The 22,013-nt window shown below is 34.8% G+C and overlaps 2 protein-coding genes across 2 annotated transcripts; both read left to right on the plus strand.

The window, feature by feature from the left end:
• Positions 1-5,663: 5,663 nt before the first annotated feature.
• On the plus strand, positions 5,664-9,557 carry LOC104231040 (rust resistance kinase Lr10-like). The gene is made up of 3 exons (XM_009783965.2): positions 5,664-6,063; positions 6,966-6,998; positions 7,592-9,557. Exons 1-3 carry the CDS (start codon positions 5,664-5,666, stop codon positions 8,707-8,709), a joined length of 1,551 nt encoding a protein of 516 aa, XP_009782267.1. The 3' UTR covers positions 8,710-9,557.
• A 1,641-nt stretch (positions 9,558-11,198) lies between these two features.
• Positions 11,199-21,578, plus strand: LOC104231038 (chaperone protein dnaJ 15). Its single transcript, XM_009783963.2, has 11 exons — positions 11,199-11,727; positions 12,583-12,706; positions 14,099-14,181; positions 14,253-14,364; positions 14,443-14,547; positions 14,689-14,739; positions 16,136-16,225; positions 16,306-16,414; positions 16,535-16,683; positions 16,776-16,829; positions 20,903-21,578. Exons 1-11 carry the CDS (start codon positions 11,600-11,602, stop codon positions 21,140-21,142), a joined length of 1,245 nt encoding a protein of 414 aa, XP_009782265.1. The 5' UTR covers positions 11,199-11,599; the 3' UTR covers positions 21,143-21,578.
• The last annotated feature ends 435 nt before the right edge of the window (positions 21,579-22,013 follow it).

Raw genomic sequence — 22,013 nt, forward strand, 5'->3', positions numbered from 1 at the left:
ATGCACTCTGTAGTTAGAGTTCTGGAACATTTGCAGGACCACATATGGGAAAGCATAATTTGCAGTACAATATTTAGAACTTGTATTCTTTCCATAATAAAACAAAAAATCAAGAAAATAAGCATTGAATAGCAGGTAAAGAAATTGAGCAATCCTAGCTTTTTAAAATGGACATGCTAAGTAATTTGAAGTAACAAATAAGTGGGCGTTTGGACATTAATATAATTTTAGGTTGTTTTTGAAGTTTTATGAGTGATTTGAGTAAAAAAATTTAAAAAATAGTTTTTTGGAGTTTTTCAAATTTTTGAAATGCATCTTCAAGTGAAAATTAAAAATTATATGAACAAACACTGATTTCAGAAAAAATCGAAATATTTTTTGAAAAAAGAAAAAAAATTCTTACGTCTAAACGGGCTCTGAATCACTCACAGAAATCACTTATTCTCCCTTGTCCCATTGATTAACACGTCCAAGGGATCACTGAATTCTGCTTTCCAAATCCTAGCAACCCAATAACAGGTTGTTATATGCTACTTCCTTCGTTCTAATTTATGTGAACTTGTTTGACCGGGTACGGAGTTTAAGAAAAAAATGAAGACTTTTGGAATTTGTGGTCCTAAACAAGTTCAAATGGGGTCAGTATTTGTGTGGTTATAAAAACTTCTCATTAATGGTAGAATTGTAAGTTCAAGCTAAATTGTTACCAAATTTAGAAAGGGTTCATTCTTTTTTAAACGGAACAAAAAGGAAATAGGTTCACATAAACTGAAACAGAGGGAGTATGAATTAAATGTTTCTTTAACCTATGCATTATCCATATATTTCACGTTTCACTATTTCTCATCTTTAACCCTACTTGCAAGACATAGAGACTGGTTTCTCCCGGAGGTGGAAAACGGGTCAAATCAATAAATAGTCAGGACTCAACCAGCTCAAAATTTGCTTGTATTAAGATGATCGAATGACGGGTATTAATCAACTTGCCCACTGTCTCTTCCTTTTTTATTTTACTTTTTTTTAAAATGTGAAAATATTTTTTTTTTAGGTTCTTAGCTTAAGTTCTTCTATTTACATAATCCCCAATCTCCACATTTGATTTATGCATTTGGGCTTTGGTGGCATTTTGAATGACCCGTTTTACCTGATAGTTTGGTGAGTCGTTTCGGGCTCAACCTATTGGGCCAAGGTAACAAAAGAATTATGGTAATTTTCACAAAACACTACAGTTTAGAACCTAATTACCAATACGTAACGAATATAGCCTATATTAACTGTATTTGTTTACGTCGTTCACGTAAAAAATACAACCTATATCAATTGTATTCGTTCGTATAACGAATACCACCAAGGTGAAATACAAGAGTGTATACATTTGTATTCGTTCATGCAACGAATATAACCAAAGCAAAATACATGAGTGTATATACTGTATTCGTATTGACTATATTCGTTCGTACAACGAATAATATAACCAAAGTGAAATACAGAAATACCGAAAACTAACATGTTCTCGTTGAGAGTCGAAGTCAAAACCTCCACTCACTAAGAGGGTGGTCTAACCAACTGAGCTATTGTTTCATGTCAAAACAATTGATCTCTTATTTCAGTACTACATGTGGATTTGCTATAAATTCAATTATAACTACGAATAATAATTTTTTAAAAGTATAGCTACGAATAGTAAATACAATGTATATGTTTGTTGTATCGCCTCATTTTTTGTATTTTTGAGCAAAAACTACTTGACTAACTCTAGCTCTACCCCTTGAAAATTGTGTATCACATTACTCTCTCTTTAAAATTTAGGCTAAAAGCGACTAGCAGTCTGCTGATACTATGGATTCTAGTGGCCTTCCTAAGGGATAAAGACCAAAGAACTTTCGGCCTTTGTTAGTAGAAATTTTTACATTCCTATGTCATATAGGAAACTATATTACCCTCAATGTTTAAAGTTTGATATAATTATATTTAGTATACCTAATTATTATTTATATACCATTAGTGGTTTTTAAGGGTATTAATTACACTCATAATTTAATGGTACCGTATATTCCTTCTAATACCACTCCCCCCCACGTTTCTCTCTCCAATTCCCACATCTTCACCCACGTTTCCCTCCCACACCCATGATTTCTGTATCAATATCCCATTATTTCTTCCATAGCCAAGGCACTATCGGCACCTCTGCAATCTTCTCGCAATGTTTTTGTGCCCGGGGAAGATTAGCACAAGCCTGGTCGATTTGATGGTTATGATTTCGGGTTCCTTCAGTAATATAAGAGGAAAGGAAAAGAGAGCAGTAATTCCACCATTGACAGCCATTAAAAAGCTTTGAAACTTTGAATTCAAATTTGGATTTTCAAGAATCATTATTTGTTTGGAATGGGTATTGTTGTAAATAATTGGGAATATGGTTTGAAGTTTATATCTCAATTTTGAGGGGTTTTGGTGAAGATTAGACTTGGTTTTGGCTGAATTTCAGATTGAAACTCGAAGAAGGAGAAGAAGAAGAAGAAGAAGAAGACGATGACATGACATACATTATATTGCAGCAATTGTAGAAAAATTGTAGACTGTTGTTTATTTATTTTTGAGCTTTTGTGTTTTTGTGTTAAAAGTTTTGATGGGAGCTTGTTATTCCACTTCGTCTGTTTTGGAGCTAACTTGTGTAGAGGAGAAGATGTTTTTTAAGTTATAGATATTACTATACCTTTAAATTCAAGAAAGTATGGTTGTATTGTATTTAAAGAGGTGTGAATTTGTAGAATAGGTTGAATGTGGGTAATGAGTCAAATATGACTCACTATGGCTTATGTTCTACATTTAATCTACAACAAAACTACATATCATTTGAAAAATTAATATGAAAATACAGAATTTCAATGTTTCTACAAATTATCTACAAAATTTCTACAAACTGTTCATAACAAAATATATCTTTATTTTCATGCATGTTCGTCTGTAACACTAAAGTTATTTGATATGCCAACATCTCCCGTTATAGAGGAATACAACTTATCTATAATTTTCTACAACTTTCACATATTATTTCCACCTAGTTAAATATAACTACAATAACATAAAATTTGAGCTTTGTGTTTTTGTGTTAAAAGTTTTGAGGGGAGCTTGTTATTCCACTTCGTCTGTTTTGGAGCTAACTTGTGCAGAAGAGAAGATGTTATTTTAAGTTATATATATTGCTATACCTTTAAATTCAAGAAAGTATGGTTGTATTGTATTTAAAGAGGCGTGAATTTGTAGAATATGTTGAATGTGAGGAATGAGTCAAATAAGACTCACAATGGCTTGTTTTCTACATTTATTCTACAATAAAACAACATATCATTTGAAAAATTAATATGAAAATACAGAATTTCAATGTTTTTACAAATTATCTACAAACTGTTCATAACAGAATTTATCTTTATTTTCATGCATGTTCGTCTGCAATACTAAAGTTACTCGATATGCCAACATTTCCCGTTATAGAGGAATACAACTTATCTACAATTTTCTACAACTTTCACACATTATTTTCACCCAGTGAAATACAACTACAATAACATAAAACTTACATACAAATTTTATACAAAATTTACACAATATGTCTTTTGTATATTTTGTATCTGATTTATACATAGTAAAAATAATTTTCATACAACTAATTATATATTATACAACTTATCTACAATTTTCGTACATTATTTCCACTAAGTTATATACAACTACAATATAATACCACTTAAATATAATTTTTATACAATATTGTTCAACTTTCATACAATAATTAAATGAATAAAAGAAAAATAAATAAACAACAAAATACAATTTTTCTAAAATTTACCTACAATTTTTCTACAATTTCTACAATATAATGTATGTCATGTCTTCTTCTTCTTCTTCTTCTTCTTCTTCTTCTTCTTCTTCTTCGAGTTTCAATTCGAAATTCAGCCAAAACCAAGTCTAATATTCACCAAAACCTCTCAAAATTGAGATATAAACTCCAAACCATATTCCCAATTATTTGCAACAACACCCAATCCAAACAAATAATGATTTTTGAAAACCCAAATTTGAATTCAAAGCCTTTTAATGGCTGTCAATGGTGGAATTGCTACTCTCTTTTCCTTTGCTTTGTATTATTGAAATTTGGACATAATTGCGTTTGATGTAGAAGAATTGTAGAAGATTTAGTCGTTTTTGATTTGTGAAATCAGAAAAAAGTGTGAAAAACAGTGTATCGAAAAAGCAGAGATGCTAAATTTGAAACGAAACTGACAAAGAAGATTAATGTGCGTGATTTGCGTTGTGAAAGATCTGGAAGAATATTTAATCCCCCAATTTTAGCGCGCCTAAATAAGGAAGCCTACAGCTACAGTGATTTCTTATTTAATGCATTGTCTATATTATGTAGAAATATTATTAGCATGAAGGGTAATATGCAAACTATGAACATAGGTAATATAGTTTCCTATATGGTATAGGAACGAAAATTTCCCTTGTTAGTATATCTTTGCACTGCTTTTCCAACTTGGTTTCCCCACTATTAATAAATAGACACAACATAACTAGAATTGCATTTTTTTTATAATTATTTTTATTAAACAGGAGAACAGTAAAAATTGAGCTCAAACCTCTTGTGTGAATGACTACTACTCATATCACTAGAATTTGGGGTTCCAATTTAATTAAGATCTATACGCCTTTGGTTCCAAAAAATGACACTAATTTGGAGAGACAAACAACTTTTCTGTTTGATAAGGTTTATTTTATAAAAAATATTTGTGCCTTCTTTACCCTTTATTCTGTTCAATTGGTTGAAAAAGGAGTCAGACTTTGGATTCTAAGTCTTCATAGATGACTGAAAATGTCAAGGTAAACTATACATGATAGCATCCCTCCTTTATAGGTTTATAGTTTGATTTTATAAATTTTTTTCCTTAACTTTCCCTTGTTAATTTCCAACTAGCTGTAATGTCTGTATTTCAATTTGATGACTTCAAGAAAGAAGACGAACTCAAAATTGATTCCATTTATCTACTAATACTGCGAAAAATGATGGCAAGAGAGACTTCATTTAGAATAAGGACAACCTATATACAAGTTTTATTTGTCCGTATGCTTCTTTTTTTCCACTTTTCTCCCACGTTGGATCAATATATAAAATAAAATAAAAGGGCAGCCCGGGGTACAAAGCATCCTACATGCAGGGTCCGGGGAAGAGTTGCACTTCTAGCGGTTAGTGGCGAAGCCAGTGGACTATGCAAGGGTGTTCAAAGTCTATTTTTTAATTAATAACAAGTAATATTTTTACCTTATACGTAGTATAATTTTTCGGTGAAGGGTATTCAGTTGGCCACCCTTGGGCCAACATAGCTTCGCCCCTGCTAGCGGTGTGATATAGATAGCCTAACCTAATGCAAGCATTAGTGGCTGGTTTCACGGCTCGAACCCGTGATCTATAAGTAACACGGAGACAACTTTATCGCTGGTCAAAGGCTCCCTTCACGTTGAATCAATATAATTACAAGAAAATAAGATGCAAAGCCAGATTTTTTTCCTTAACATTTCAAACTAAGCACATGTTTTCTTGAAATGTCGTTATTAATGACCTGTATATATTGGTGAAATTGAAGAAAATGACTTAGTTTGAAAAGTCTTATATGGCTAGTCAAATGGACATAATAGTGGGCAATCTTACCTTGTTCAGATGCAACAACAGTCTAGACATCAATAGGGGCACGAATGATCACTATTTTCGTGACTATAAGAACTATACTGAATGTAGTGGCTTCAGCATTTACTACAAGTATCCGACAACATGGAGGGAAGGCTACTCGGATGCACCAGAGGGAGATATTCCTAATAACTGTTCACTGATTCAATTGCCAATCAAATGGAGGTCACAACAGTTAACTCAAAATAGTAGCTTGTTTGATCTCTTAACCGCGAATTTTACAATTCAGTGGAGCCTCTCTGATGATTGTAGTAAGTGTTACAATCAAGGAGGTCGATGTTTAACTGACAGCAACAACAATTTTCTTTGTTCCTCCAATCCCAAAGGTAAAAAATTTTACTTCCAAAGTGAAGTCTATTTTCTTGACCATTCTTTCTTACGTTGAAAGATGTTTGAGATGTTCTTGTCATCACCTACTCATGGGTCCAGTATTCCAGTTATATTCTGTCATATTTTGCTGCTGATTACAATTCCAGTTAGAAAGCGCATAACCGTAACTGATTCATCAAAAATTTCAGACATAATAATTGCTTCTCACGTTGGAATTCAAAACCTGCATTTTGAATTTCTCCATTTTCTGGTACCCTATTGCCTTCCATTTGCCATTCAGTTTTAACTTTTAACTGTAATGATTGGCTTCATCGTTGCAATTTGCATGGTTGGCTTTGGGGCCAGCCATCTTAAAAGAAGAAAGAACTTGTGAAGGCATGCTAAAGGAAAGAATGATAGTAACTACTGAGCCATAAATATATGTCAAATACTCTGCTTTTTCCACGTATTACTGCGGACATGGTATTTTACAAAGGTTTAACTTCTATATCTGAAAAGAACTTATATACTATTAGGTCATTTAAAAGAGCATAATTAGTGAGATAAATGACCTAAAACAAAGCAAGTGACATGATACAGCAGGTTAAAATACACTTGTAGCGTTTTTTATGTCAGCAGGAGTTACCGCTGTAGCTCTTTCATTTTTCAATAGTTCATTTTTGCTCATCAAGTGATTTTTCTGTTCGCTCAGAGCAGATACAAAGTAGTTGCAGAAGGCACCTATATAATCATCAATTTTTACTACTCCATCACCAAGTTAACAATCTAACCGATGTCTGTGTCCTGCAGAATGTTTAAGTTATCCTCTTTTACTCTTGTTATGCACTAACTTCACTTTATCTTCCTCTCCTCCTCGCGCAACATCTATCTAACCTTTCTTGATTTACTTTGGCTGCAGTGAAGAGAAAGTCAAAACGAATTCTAGCTGCAGGTAAATCTATAGCTACAAATATTTATTTCCTATCACTAGATGTTCTCATCTTGAGCCGAGGTTCTATAGGAAGCAGCCTCTCTACCTCTACAAGGTAGGAGTAACTGGTAAGGTCTGCGTACACATTACCCTCCTCGGACCCCACATTGTGGGAATATACTGCGTATGTTAGTTGTATCACTAGATATTCTCACTATACTTACATGTTAACTTCTTCAAATCCATAGGCTCCTTTATTTTACTATGCCTAACCATTGAGAGAAGTCATCAAACTCTTTCCACTTTTTACATAGCCATTAATCAAGATCTGATCTATTTGCTCTGGTGTTTTCTTCCTTGTTACCTGCAGTTATTGGTCTGATCTTTTTGAGTTAGCTCACTCTTTACAGCTGTCTAGTCAAGTGATGAAATGTCAGTTCTTTGTTCGTAGCAAAATATAAGTAGTAGTTATTTTTTTCTCAAGTCCTAATGTGCTACTGGTGCATTAAAACACGCAAACACAGACAAAGAGTACTGATAAATCTGTGCTAAATATTTTCTAATTTACCAAAGATGCAAAATTGGTAACAATCGTTCAATTGGTGTCTTGACAGCCACAGCTTCTTCTATTGGTGGAGTCGTGATTCTGGTTATCCTACTCCTGTACTTACAAACAAAATGCTCCCTTAATTCCATGATTTTCTGGAAGAAAAAAGGAGAGGATTACAGAAATGTAAAGGACTTCCTTAAGAACTGTGGATCACTTGCTCCAAGAAATTACAGTTATCCTGAAGTCAAAAAGATGACCGAGTATTTCAAAAATAAACTTGGTCAAGGAGGCTATGGTTGTGTGTACAAGGGAAAGTTGCATAACGGTACTCTTGTGGCAGTCAAGGTTTTGAAGGAATCGAAGGGCGGGGGAGAAGAGTTTATCAACGAGGTGGCAAGTATCAGCAGGACTTCTCACATTAATATTGTATCACTTGTGGGATTTTGTTTTGAGGGTCAAAACAGAGCTCTAATCTATGATTTCATGCCCAATGGATCCCTTGAGAAGTTCATTTACGACGCAAAATCAGGGACGAATCGTCAACTAGGATGGCAAACATTATACAATATTACACTTGGCATTGCTAGAGGATTGGAGTATTTGCATCGCGGTTGCAATACTCCAATCCTGCACTTCGATATAAAGCCTCACAACATTCTTCTGGATGAAGACTTTTGTCCAAAAATTTCTGAATTTGGCCTTGCAAAACTATGTAACAAGAAGGAAAGCATTGTATCTTTATTGGGGGCAAGAGGGACTATTGGATACATCGCGCCAGAAATTGTGTGTAAAAACATTGGAGGAGTTTCTCACAAGTCAGATGTGTACAGCTACGGTATGATGGTCCTCGAGATGGTTGGAGGAAGGAAAAATGTTGATGTTGCTGTTGATCGTACAAGTGAAATATACTTTCCACACTGGATTTACAGAAAAATTGAACAAAAGGAAGAGCTTGGATTAACTGACATTGCGAAGGAGGAGGACAACAAACTTGCAGAAAAGATGATACTGGTAAGCCTGTGGTGTATCCAAACCGTTCCGGCCAGCCGACCATCGATCAGTATGGTTATAGAGATGTTACAAGGTGAAGTCGGATCATTGCAAATGCCTCCTAAGCCTTTTTTGTATTCTCCTTCAAGGTCAGACAGAGACATGTCTACTAGTACTACTTATACGGTTTAGGAATGGACCGGTTTATGTTTGATTTTGATCTCCTAAGCCCTACTTGTGTTAACTTGTATAATCTGCTAATGTCTAACATGGTTCAGGATGAGGGGGCTCGGATTAGTCACTACTCGGTACCTAGAACCCAAAGAAAATAGTTGACACAGTGAAATAACAAGAAAATTTACTAGGTGTGAACACCACAAAATTCACAGAGTGGATTAAGTGTCTTGGCTATCTGTTTTCCGCTCTCTTGTTAATCACTGGAAACGATACTCATACCCTACCGGCGGATCGGATCCAGAGTATAAAGACTGGCTTCACCGGAACTCATTAACTTTAAATTTTGAATCCGAGCCCTAAATATACGTTCTCTAAAGGCTGAATACATAGGCGGTTCCCTAAACTTGCCAACTGAAATAGCCATTATTCAAACCCACCTATCCTCAGACAACCCACTATTCAGACCCGCCATCATTCAGGACTGGACCGTGGGTTTGAAGATGAAGATCTAGGAGGAGATCAGGCTCTTTCGCCATCATTGTTCGATGGTAACTCTAAGAGCAAGATGATCGGCCGTCAACTTTCCCGTGGCAAAGGGGGTGGTACGGTGGAGATGGTGGCGTTGGAGAGGAAGAAAAAAAATGAAAAATGAAAAGATTATTTTCTCACATGTTCAAAAGTGGTGTATTTGCGCACACTGTGCATGTGAGCGTGCCTAATTGATAGCAGGGAGAATTTCACATAACAACGATTTATTGGGCTCCCCATTTTTGTAATTTTATAACCTATATTTCAATTTACAATTAATTAGGCCAAAAATAATAAGCTAAGACTCAACATTCAATTCCAATAGGTTCTCAAAATTATCATTTAATTTTTAAAAGAGATTGCTCAAGCTTTTAAATTAATTTTCGAATCAATAGTTGTGACTCAAATATTAGTTCAACAAACCAAATCCATTTGGGTGGTGAAAATTGGATTTTTAACAAGTTTAAATATGTGGGTTTAAATTCTGAATTTGATTTTGTGAGAATTTTGGAGTGAGTGTTATTTAGACTTGTTAGAAATAGTATAAGGAGGTTGTATATAAAATTTGAAGTCATTTAATGGAGATTTGGACCGGTTTTGAACAAGAATTGCAACTGAAATCGTCGAAAAAGTTCGTCTATAGTTGTTTGTATAAAGGTGTATAAAAAGTTATAATAGTGTATAAGATGTGTTTATACACTCATATACATTATTATACAAGATTATACAAAAACGGACTTCGTCTTATTCCTTGCGTTTTTTCTGAATTTAACTCAAATCTTGCTCAAATCTATTCCAAATCACTTCAAATTTAAACTTTGAATTCCTTTTGATATTTTCAATCAATTGGAACAACATCCAATCCAAAAATTACAAGAAATTCTATTTTCTAAAGCAAAGCTTTGAATGACCTTTAGTGGTGGACTTCTACTATTCAATTTTTTTTTACATTGCAACCAGGTAATATAGGGGGAGAAGCAGTAATGGCGGACGACCCTTTGAAGCATATGTAAAAAATGTGAGAAGAAGAGAGAGTGAAAGCAATGGTTGTGAGAACACAAATTTAACTCGATAATTTTTAGAAGCAATGGTTGTAAGAACATAGATTTTGAATTTGCAAGAGCTAGTGTTTTCAAAATATGTACAATATGGGTTAGGTCGGGTAAAACTTAAAAACATGAGCCATTTTTTGTTATGGTGTGAAGTCATGTGTATTTTCTTGTAATTACTACTTATTTCTATTTAAGTGTTTAATAGGTACTTCTTCCGTTTCGATGTCAAAATGAAAAAGAAAAATTTGCAAGCTTAGAGGGTCGCCTACTCCTCTAAAAGATATAAGAGATGAATATATTGAGAATGAACAAGTTATAGTAATATTTATCTGATTTGACTTGATAGATTTTAGTTTATACTTTGAATGTTTATCAAAAACTAATTTGGCTAGACCTACCATACCAATGTCAAAAATTGATTTGAGTAGCCTAGACCGAGATCTCCAATAGGCAATAAAGTGCTAGTTTGATTTCAAGCTTAAAATGTAGGAATCCACGTATAAAAGTCTACACAAGTAATGCAGCGTTTGGTTAGATTAATTTATATAAACTAGGCATTATCCATTTTGTTGCTCACATCTACAAAAATCTATGTGTTATTTTTATGCATGATAAGAAATGGAATAAGAATACATAAATTAGTAAAATATGGATTAAAATAACTATAATAACCAAAATAATCCTCATGTATTAAATAATTTTTTTAAATAAACAAAAAACAAATTTAAAGTATAGATTGTGCAAGAAATAATACTAGTATATATACTGTATTATTAATTTTGTATTATTTAATTTTTACATTAAAATTTTCAATTTTATATTTTACTTTTAAAAATAGTTGTCTGTGGAGTATTGCTATTCAATTTCCTTTTCAAAGAAATCCTTTTTCGAATTCAAATAAGAACTCCGTCTTCTCTCACACACACACATCTTTTACATCCTGTAAATTTCCCAAAAGCCCTAATTTTCTTTCTTTCCAATATTATTTATCAATTTAAAATCGTTCGGTTAGATCTCTTATAGCTATTCCCATTAATCTTTTTCAATTTTTATTGAGCGCTTAGCATAAATCCCAAGGAAATGAAAAGACGATCCAATTCCTTGAATTCCGCGAAAAAACTTCATAATTCCCCTCAATTGCCTCTCAAATTTTGATGGCTCTGTGACTTCCCAAAAAAAAGAAAGAATTTGTATGGTTTTGTGTGTATAAGTTTTCTCTGCCTGTGTATTTGCAGACAAGAAAGCTATTTGAATGATACACAATTGATATCAGATAGTGATTTGGGTTTTTCTTAAGAGGAAGAAATAGAGATTAGAAGGGAGTAATGTCCGGTTCAAAAATGGAGGGGTCATCGGCTCCGGCGATAAGGCGAGACCCATATGAGGTATTGTGTGTGACAAGGGATTCATCTGATCAGGAGATTAAAAGTGCTTACAGAAAACTTGCTCTCAAGTAAGTCAAACGTATCGCCCTATTGTAAAGAATTTCGTTTTGTACGTTTATTGTTGTTCGTCTAATTATTTCGTATTGACATGAAATGGGTCCAATTGGATCGGTCGGGCAAAGTATAAAGTATTTGGTGTTGGAATGAAATGGGTTTGAATAGAGCAGCTGGACAAGTTATTTAGTACTTGAATGAAATGGATTTGAATAGAAGGAAAAAAGTATCTAGAGGATTCATATATGTAACCCTGATTATTTTTGATGGAGGCTTAGTTGATTAACTGAAGTTGTACTATCATTATCACAGTTTTGCATGTATGCACTTAAATGTGGTGTTGGGGTGTAGTTGATTCATTAATTGAGTTATTGTTGTTGGAATTTTGCATATGTGTACTTAAATGTGGTGTACCTTAACTAAAATATATTGAGCATGTTGAGACTAAAATGTAGTTATAGCATGAAATTTTGTTAAATTTAGTATTCCAAGAATTGAAGTTAGTAGATTGACGGTTGACGTGTTTGGTAATTGGGTAATAGATAGACGATTGATACTTACTTGTATATTAGTTTATTGAAGTTATTTTATTGGAACCTAGAATTTCTTACGTGGAAAAATTAATTGTGATGTGATGCTAGGTTGGGTATAGAGGAAAAAAATGGCTTTAGTGGTGTAGGTATTGGGAAGTTTATTGATGTATCACCTCTGTGCTAATGCTAAGCTTTTGTTCAATTATTAAAAAAAATGATAAAACATTTTAATAAAGACGGAAATTTCTTGATCTAATAGTCTCTCATGCATTAACTATTTTAGAAACATAAAAAGTCTCTTATACATTAGCCATACACAACCTATATTAATGGCAGGTATCATCCGGACAAGAATGCTAACAATCCTGAAGCTTCAGAATTATTCAAGGAGGTGGCATACTCATATAGTGTTCTATCTGATCCAGAAAAAAGGAGGCAATATGATATGGCAGGTTTTGAGGTATTTTGTCCCCTGTCCACTGTCAAGTACATAATTTTCTTGCAAGGTGGTTTATCACTAGAGTTATGACTTTTGAAGTAAACGTCAATATTTATATGTTTTGAGTTACTGTGATCGCTATTGGTAAAGTTAGATACTCCGCAGTTCCTTAGTGTCCTTGAAGAAATAAGAAAAACAGAAGATTCCGGTCGGACTTGGCGAAGACTGTGAGAATTAATACACGGAAAATATTGTTAACATAACAACTAACTAACAACAAAGACAATAGCAAATTTTAGTTAGGCTTAGTTTGGTACTAATCTTGAATCTTGGTCTGGCTGCGCTCATAAAGCTACCAGCTTTTAAAAGTTTGTGGTTATATAATATTTTAATTTGTCAGAACTTTATTTTTGGACCAGAGCAGCTTCCAGATATTTGAATGTCGTAGATCGCTAAATGTGATGATTGAATGTATTAGAAAGGACGAGATGGACCTAAGATCACATGCACAGAAATTGTCTCAAATAACCTATAATCTCATGGGATCCATGAGAAGTAGCTAAGAACAAAATACAATTGAAGCAAAAGATGCTCATGAAAAAAATATCCACTAGTTGAATTAAGGCTTAGTCATTGTTGGTCACTTACATTAGTTTTGGTGTTTGTTAGAAGTTTTTAATTTTGTTTGAGATTTGTATGCCAGTTTAAAGATAAGTTTGCGATTCAGAAAACTTTTAGTTTTAGACAACTCTCAGTTTTCTGAGAAGACAAATAATTGAATATTGGAATGAAATAGATCTAAATAGTAAATAGAACGGAGTGGTTGTAAAGGATTCATATAGTCAACCTCAACTACTTTAGGATTGGTGTATTATTGTATCAATAAAAAATGTGTAGGTAATGTTTGAGCTCTTGACTTATGGAGCAGAACATATGTTTTTTTTTTTTTTTGTGTGTGTGTGTGTGGGGAGGGGGGGGGGGTTAATATGTCAGCTATAGGAAAACTTATAGGAAGAATTCGACAAGGTCAAAGAGAGACTCAAACTAATACATTTGATGACATTGGTTATCTTCCACTGGTATCATTGTGTATTGCAGTAGCTGGGATTTTTTTGCGGGTGTTCTTTCTGCAATTTCTTTTCTATGTATGCATGGATTTTGAAAGGTGGTTGTCTCTCTCTCTCTCTCTCTCTAGTATTATGTGTATAGTTTCTTTTTTATGCTTTTTGCAATCTATCTAAATTGTGCTAGTTATTTTTTTGTCAGGTATGATGTGCATTATTTATTTAGTAGACAGACTCCCAATTGACTTATACACGCGGCAATCTTTAACTGATTATAGTTCCTATATAACTGCTCACGCGCATGTGCCATTTGCCTACTCTCTTGACATTTGATCTTTAAAATTTTAAGGCTCTTGATGCTGAAGGAACGGATATGGAAATCGATTTATCCAATCTTGGAACTGTCAACACAATGTTTGCAGCATTGTTTAGGTAATCATCATACCAAACTTATCATTCTAGTAGTTTTTTCTTGGTTTTTGAATTCCTTATCTGTCTGATAGCAAGTTGGGTGTTCCCATCAAAACAACGGTCTCTGCTAATGTCCTTGAAGAAGCTTTGAATGGAACTGTCACAATTCGCCCTCTTCCAGTTGGGACATCACTTAGCGGAAAGGTAGCATTTGTTTTTCATTTTCAATTAGCAGGACAATGTTTCAGCTGTATCAAGGTTTTTAGTTTGGTTTTGCTGCAGGTTGAAAAGCAAAGTGCCCATTTTTTTGGTGTAACGATTAGCAGTGAACAAGCGGAGGCAGGGCTTGTAGTTAGAGTTACTTCAGCAGCTCAAAGCAAATTTAAGGTACACTTCCAGATCTGTAGAATTTTAATAGTAGCTATTCTTGCATGTACTTTGTAAGCAGTCATGTATATTTTCATGTTTTTTGTGTTTTCTTCTTTGCCATGGGTTGAGATGGTAAAACTGAATTTTATGTAATTTCAGCTGCTCTATTTTGAACAAGATGCAAATGGGGGTTATGGCCTGGCTTTGCAGGTACTGCATTTTACAGTTATCAGTTTCCATTGTGAGTTCGAGATACTTTTCATTGATGCTGAGTTCCGAGTGATTTGAAGTATGTAGTTACAGATTCATCAGGCTGCTAATGTGCAACATCTTCCTTCATCATTCATTCTCTTGGAACAACGATCCTAAATATCTGAATTTTTTGCATTTAGGCACCACAATCTCGTCGTCTCACCTCAACTTCACTCTTCTTATGCTGAATACACGTGCAGTTCATATATTCAGTTTTACTTCTAGTTATCTTAAAACTCGTACTTTAACAATTGATGGTTTTGGTCAATTAGCACAATGTCGTCGGCAAATAGCATGCACCAGGGCACTTCATCTTGTATTGTGTTTGTTAGCTCATTCATAACTAGGGTAAACAAGTATAGGCTCAATGCCGATCCCTGGTGTAAATTCACAGTTATCAGAGCCTCCTGTATATTTCCTACTACTGTTCTCACACTCTGTTGGTTGGCTCCTTTATACATGTCCTTTATGACATTTATATATTCAATATGAACTCCAGACTTCTTTGATCAACATAACTGTAACGCTTAAGTGTATATCCGCATTTACCGATCAAATAAAATGTTTTAACTAACATGTTGTGATGCACCTTTCATATCTTTTGCTAATGCTAACAAAAAATGTTGCTTATGGAATTTGTCAGAAGTAAAAAATTTGTTAGTCAATTCTAATTTTCAGAAAAATATTTTGCTAGCTGATTCTAAAAGCTTTACTGTGTCCTAGAAATGGAAATAGTAACTATTTTCACACTCTGTGTTCCTGATTTCATCTTAGTATCTTTATTTTCCTACAAAATTTCCACTTGATAATTTTCCGTTAGCTAAGCTTTAAGCCACGTGGCTCATGACTTATATGCGGTCATAGGAAGTTATAGTCAGGGGCTAGCTGTAATAGATGAAGCTGTATCCTATTAGGATCTCAGTAAACTGAAGTGTATAATTGACGGTATCAATCGACTGCTTTGGAAAACTAGACCTCATTCCAAGGTATAACAACTAGACCTCATTCTAAGGTGTAATTTTGAAATTTTCTGATTTTGAAGCTCTTCATGGTCTGCAATCTGCATAAGTGAGTTTTACTTATACAGAGCAGATACTGGACCTGTAATCCCTTATCTTTAGATATATAAGCTCAACACTAGTAATTACCTCTAATTTGCCTGCACATCGGGGTTGCGTTTTTCACAGTTATCTTTCGAGTAATTTTCTTCTCAATTTCAAGGTCTAAACATGCCTCAAACTTCTGTGATTTGTGAGCTAGTCTACTGTACTTTAGATGGACATGCCGTGCATGTCTTGTGTATTCTAGCCAAGCAATTGACTGATCAAATCTGATGAATTGTCACGGTATGCAGGAAGATAGTGAGAAATCGGGTAAGGTGACGTCAGCAGGAATGTATTTCTTGCACTTTCAGGTGTATAGAATGGATTCAACTGTAAATGCGGTATGTGAATATCACCCTGTTGGTCAAATTCATCATGCAGTGTTGTCGTCAGAGCTAATAAAAAATCTGAAATATTGTAGTTAGCGATGGCTAAGGACCCTGAAGCTGCTTTCTTTAAGAAGCTGGAGGGACTTCAACCTTGTGAGGTCTCAGAACTTAAAGCTGGCACTCACATATTCGCTGTTTATGGTTGGAGCTACTTATTTTGTTGAATACATTGTTTTTTCTGCTGTGAGAAACACTATCAAATTCCAATTGATTCTCCAATGCCAAATCCTTAAGGCTGAATTTTGGTTGATCCCTCTGCAGGAGATAATTTCTTCAAGCCTGCTACTTATACGATTGAGGCTCTCTGTGCCAAGTCATATGAGGATACTACTCTTAAGCTCAAGGATATTGAGGCTCAGATTTTGAGGAAAAGAAATGAGCTTCGGCAGTTTGAAGTAGAATATAGAAAGGTTGTCAATCTACTTCTAGACAAATGTTTATCATGGGTCATTGATTCTTTCGTATATCCTCATTGCACTACTTTCCATGTTAATGTTCACAGGCACTGGCACATTTCCAGGAAGTGACCAACAGATACAGCCAAGAGAAGCAGTCTGTAAGTTTTTCTCTTGAAAAGTCTCTCAGTTTAGTTGTTATATGGAAAAGGGTCATATTTACCCCTGTACTATTGAAAATTAGTCATATCTACCCTCCTTTTCACTTTTTGAATTTTTATAGGCCTACCGTTGTGCTTATGTTTATATTTGCCCCCCATCCATTAAGTGACCAGTCCTAACTTGAAAAAGGGACATGGAGTGTCTAGGATCAATTTTAAAGGATCAAGTTCATTTTATACAAATCCAAACCCTAAATAAGACATAACCCGACCCTTCGAAACCAATTTACCCACTTAGTCAAAGGAACAAGTGAAAAAGCCTAGAAACATTTCTGGGATTTTACGTTATCCTTCCTATTTTCATGATTTTTTTGTCGAATTAGACACAGCCATGGAAATAATTTCCTATTTGAATATCTGAAGAAGTCAGAAGAGAAAAAGGCCAATAATAATGAAGATGAAAACCTTATCAAAGAACATATTGTGAATTTTTATAAAGGATTGTTCAGGGAAGCTGAATCATGGAGGCCAAAATGGTTTGATGATGAGCTAATTAAACTAACAGAAGAAGAAAAAGAATGGATGCAAAGACTTGTCTCAGTGGAAGAATTAGAGAGGGTGATAAAACTCTTTAAAGGAGACAAGGCACCAGGTCCAGATGGATTCAATCTTCATTTTTTTCAGAATTGCTGGAATACAGTCAAGAGAGATGTCTGGGAAACGGTGAAACTGTTTTTTCAAGAAGGAAACGTTGCTAAAAGTTTCAATGCCGCTTTTATAGCTTTAATTCCAAAAAAAAAGGATGCAGTGGAAATTAAAGATTACAGGCCAATTAGTCTTTTGGGGAGTGTCTATAAAATTATTTCTAAATTGATGGAAGAAAGACTTAAATTGGTGATAGGAAGGCTAATCTCCGATAATCAGAATGTGTTTATGGGGGGGGGGGAGGCAAATGGTTGATGCTTCTATGGTTGCAAATGAATGTGTGGAATACTTGGTGAGAAATAAAAGGCAAGGGGTACTTTGTAAATTGGACCTTGAGAAGGCATACGATCATGTCAATTGGGCTTGTTTAAGAGATATCATGAGACAGACGAATTTTGGTGAAAAATGGATTGAATATTGTATATCCACTGTAAGATTTTCAGTGCTCATCAGTGGAAGTCCTCAAGGTTTCTTTAGTTCTTCCAAAGGGCTAAGGCAAGGAGACCCTCTATCCCCGTATCTATTTGTTTTGATCATGGAAATACTTAGCAGAATGCTAAAAAAAGCTGAGCAATTAGGTTCAATCAGGGGGTTGCAGGTTGGAAGAAGAGGAGGGGTAAAATGTAACATTTCTCATATATTGTATGCAGATGACACACTGATTATTTGTGAAGCAAATAGAGAACAATTCATGTATCTCAGAGGGTTCTATTGATTTTTGAAGCACTGACAGGATTGAGGGTGAATCTGTCAAAAAGTAGCTTGTTTAGTATTAATGCAGACAATTGTATAGAAGATTTAGCGGAGGTGTTGGGATGTAAGGTGGAGCAATTGCCTACAACTTATTTGGGGCTACCTTCTGGGTGCTAAGAAGAATGATCAAAGAATATGGCAAGGGGTCCTGGATAGATGTAACAGTAAGATGACTCCATGGAAAAAGCAATATCTATCTTTTGGGGGTAGACTTACTTTAGTAAGCAGTGTATTGGATGGAATTCCAACATACTTAATGTCTATGTTTCAATTGCCTGTGTATGTTGAGAAGAAATTAAATACCCTAAGAAGTAATTTTCTATGGGAAGGCATGGCAGATAAAAAGAAGTTTCATTTGGTCAAATGGCAGAGGGTAATGATTGATAAGAAAGGGGGAGGCTCGGGGATTAGAAATCTGAGAATACATAATAAGAGTTTATTATTTAAATGGTTGTGGAGGTATAATGATGGTAAGGAAAAAACTTGGAAGAATTTGATAAATGCAAAGTTTGTGAAGGAGGATATATGGTGCCCTCCTATTGCCCAAAGTGCTTCAAGAGGTAGTATTTGGAGTAACACAAGCAGATTGTGGACTGAGTTTCAGCAGCACACAAAATTGAAACTGGGAAATGGTGCCAAAATAAAATTTTGGTCTGAAGTTTGGCTGGGGGAGGTAAGCTTGAAAAACAGATTCCCAACTCTATTCAATATTTCTTTTAATAGAGATGGCAGTGTTTCTGATTTCTATTCCTCTAATGGGTGGCAATTAAATTTCAGAAGAGACTTTAATGATTGGGAGATGGAGGAGGTGGGGCAATTTATACATCTACTGGGTACAGCAATGGTAGAAGAGGATAAAGAGGGATTCTATGATCTGGACAACGAACAATGAATTGAAGTTCTCTGTTGAAAACTGCTATAACCTTCTTCAGAAACAATCTGAACACTTTTAGTCAAATTGGCCTTGGAAAATACTATGGAAGACCAAGGCACCTGTTAAGGTAGCCTGTTTCGGGTGGATTGTCTATAGGAAAGCATGCTTAACCCAAGACAATTTGCAAAGGAGATGTTTTCCTTTAAGCTACAGATGGTATCTATGTGAAGAGGATTTGGAATCAGTCAATCATCTTTTTATTCATTGTAAGTTTGCTAAGCAATGCTGGGAGCTTGTCCTCAATACGTGTGGTGTAGCTTGGTTTATGCCGTCAGATGTTAAAAGCTTGTTGGAGAGCTGGAACAGGCAGAGGATTGGAAGGATACAAAAGCAGATCTGGAGAACAATCCCTTTAGTCTTCTGGACTATTTGGACAGAGGAATAATGCTTGTTTCGAGAATTAAAAGGAACCACATCTCTAGAGTCAGGAACCTTCGTATGCAGAATCTGTTTTTTTGGTGTAAAAGGAGTATTCTAGAGAGTATTGATCAGTATATGGAATTTTTAGACTCACTTGGAAATATGTAACTAGAGATTGTTGTAGGGTCTGTCTTGTTTGGTTGTAATTTGAGTACCTTCTTGGTACCTTTATTAATAAACTTTTATCTTATCAAAAAAATAATGAGGAACTAAACACCAGATATAAATTTTCTTATATTTAGAGATTGGATAATTACTATGAACGCATATTCAGACTATTTTAGCATGCTAGAAGGAACTCTGAAACCAAAGAAAGAGCAGCTTTCTGAATCAGCGAAGGCATTATTAACTGGCTTGAAAGTAACAAGTAAATTTGTACCACCAGCTCAAACTAGCTTTGAAATCTTTTTTAACTAGCTTTGTTATTGGTTGCTGGTGTAGTGAATGAAGCAAACTGGAAATACAAGCATCAAATCCCCTCTCCCGCATCCCCAGCACAGTTTCTTCAGTTATCTGAACTGCTTTTTCAGTTGGGACTGGCTTTGGACCAAACTTAAATTAAAATTTGGACAATGTTGAGGGTTCTTTGCTTACCTCCTTCCATCATTGGTACTCACAGTCCATTGGTGTTGGATGTGATAAAGCTTAGAGTTATATCCCCCTTGGTATGATGTGGGTTGTTGTATGATGTGGGTTGTTGGTTTGGAATTTGGAGTAGAGTATGAGAGGAAAGATATGTCACCAACTAATTTCTCTAAATTGTCAAAAGAAGGAGAAAATAAAAGCTGCAACATTAAGGGAAATCAGTGGGTCGGGTTATGTTTTATTTGGGGTTGGTTTTTATAAAATGAACCGGTCCTGTAAAATTGATTCTAGACACTCGACGTGTCTTTTTTAAAGTTGGGACTGGTCACTACGGATGGGGGGCAAATACAAAAATAAGTATAGCGGTAGGCCCTTAAATATTCAGAAAGTGAAACGTAGGGTAGATATGATTTATTTTCAATAGTACAGGGGTAAATATGACCTTCTCCGATTATTATATTACGTAAATGTCCTCGTGTTGAGATGGTATGTCCAAATTCTTTGCAACACAAGTTGCTTGGCTTTCATTTAGTGGCTTGGGAAGTGTTACAACAATATATTTTCCCAGATTTTGCTATAATTAATGCATCTCTTGTTTGTTTAGATTCTACTTCACTTTGTTCCTTGTATTATCTGATAGTTCCTGCATGCTGATTTAGTACTGCCATTTGTAAAGGTCGATGAGATGCTGAAACAAAGAGACAGCATCCACTCTTCTTTCACAGTTGGAAGGTCCGTTGCTAATTTAAGTGGCAACGGGAGTGGGCATTTCAGTAATGGAAGTAGCAGTAAGGTCCTTGGTGAAGATTATAAAGCGGATAGTCCAGGGGAAGATGGCAGTTCAGATTCCAAGGACAAGTCATCAAAGAAAAGATGGTTCAACCTTAACCTCAAAGGGTCTGATAAAAAGAACTGAAATGTTGGATGGTTATTTATGTTCTCTACGTACTTCCTGCTGAGTTTCGAGTTCTAGAATTGCTGTCAAGGCCACAAGTGCAGGTATTGTGCTACCGGAAGAAGTCTCTTCATATATCCTTTGCTCTATTTATTGGTCGGTTTTGTGCTTCGCCAAGTGCTTTATCTCTCTGAGGCATGTGAGGTTTGAAATATAGGTTCTATTTGTGTTTGTATGCATGATTCTTGTGATGTACCATAATCTCAACTAGGCTGATCTTCATTTGTCAATCCATACAGATTATAGAATTCAGAGGTATTGTAATTTCCGCCAACGAACACGTTCTATTTTTCTTTTCTTTTTTTGTGACTGTGAAATTGTAATGTTTCAGTGGTGGGTATATCTCATTCTTACAGAAAAATTTGAATGTTATGGAATTGGATCTATTGATTCCCCAGTTCTTGTAAACTTACCTTTTCTCAAACGTATACAAGTTATTTCATTATTGCCTATGGAAGCACAATTATCAACATATACAGCAAAAAAGACTACTGAATCCCTTGACCTCATAAGAAAGAATAGTGAAATAGCCAAGGAACAATGCATTGGTTATGTATCTTTAGAAATTTAAGCTACGATTGTCGTGATTCTTGTTAAGATCATACCAAGACTTTTACAAGTTTGCACACCTTGGCCGGAGAATCAATTATCAATCCTAAGAGTTATCTTTGTGTACACCTTTTCCTAAAATTACCATGTAAAAAGACATTATTTCATTTAACTGATATAATTATCAACCATTGAAAATTTGATACCCGCTTTTCTCCCGACTAATTATCAACCATTGCATTGAACTGAGAATCTCATTTCTTCATAAAACCTTTCAATAAAC

Source organism: Nicotiana sylvestris, chromosome 4, assembly GCF_000393655.2.
Source record: "Nicotiana sylvestris chromosome 4, ASM39365v2, whole genome shotgun sequence".
NCBI lineage: Eukaryota > Viridiplantae > Streptophyta > Magnoliopsida > Solanales > Solanaceae > Nicotiana > Nicotiana sylvestris.

Excerpts from the sequence above, each read along its gene's own strand:
- LOC104231040 (XM_009783965.2), top strand. The coding sequence starts at position 5,664 with ATGGCTAGTCAAATGGACATAATAGTGGGCAATCTTACCTTGTTCAGA. Across the intron at positions 6,064-6,965 it reads TTGTTCCTCCAATCCCAAAG|TGAAGAGAAAGTCAAAACGA; the intron begins GTAAAAAATTTT and ends CTTTGGCTGCAG. Across the intron at positions 6,999-7,591 it reads AAAACGAATTCTAGCTGCAG|CCACAGCTTCTTCTATTGGT; the intron begins GTAAATCTATAG and ends GTGTCTTGACAG.
- LOC104231038 (XM_009783963.2), top strand. The coding sequence starts at position 11,600 with ATGTCCGGTTCAAAAATGGAGGGGTCATCGGCTCCGGCGATAAGGCGA. Across the intron at positions 14,182-14,252 it reads ATGTTTGCAGCATTGTTTAG|CAAGTTGGGTGTTCCCATCA; the intron begins GTAATCATCATA and ends TCTGTCTGATAG. Across the intron at positions 14,740-16,135 it reads GTTATGGCCTGGCTTTGCAG|GAAGATAGTGAGAAATCGGG; the intron begins GTACTGCATTTT and ends CACGGTATGCAG.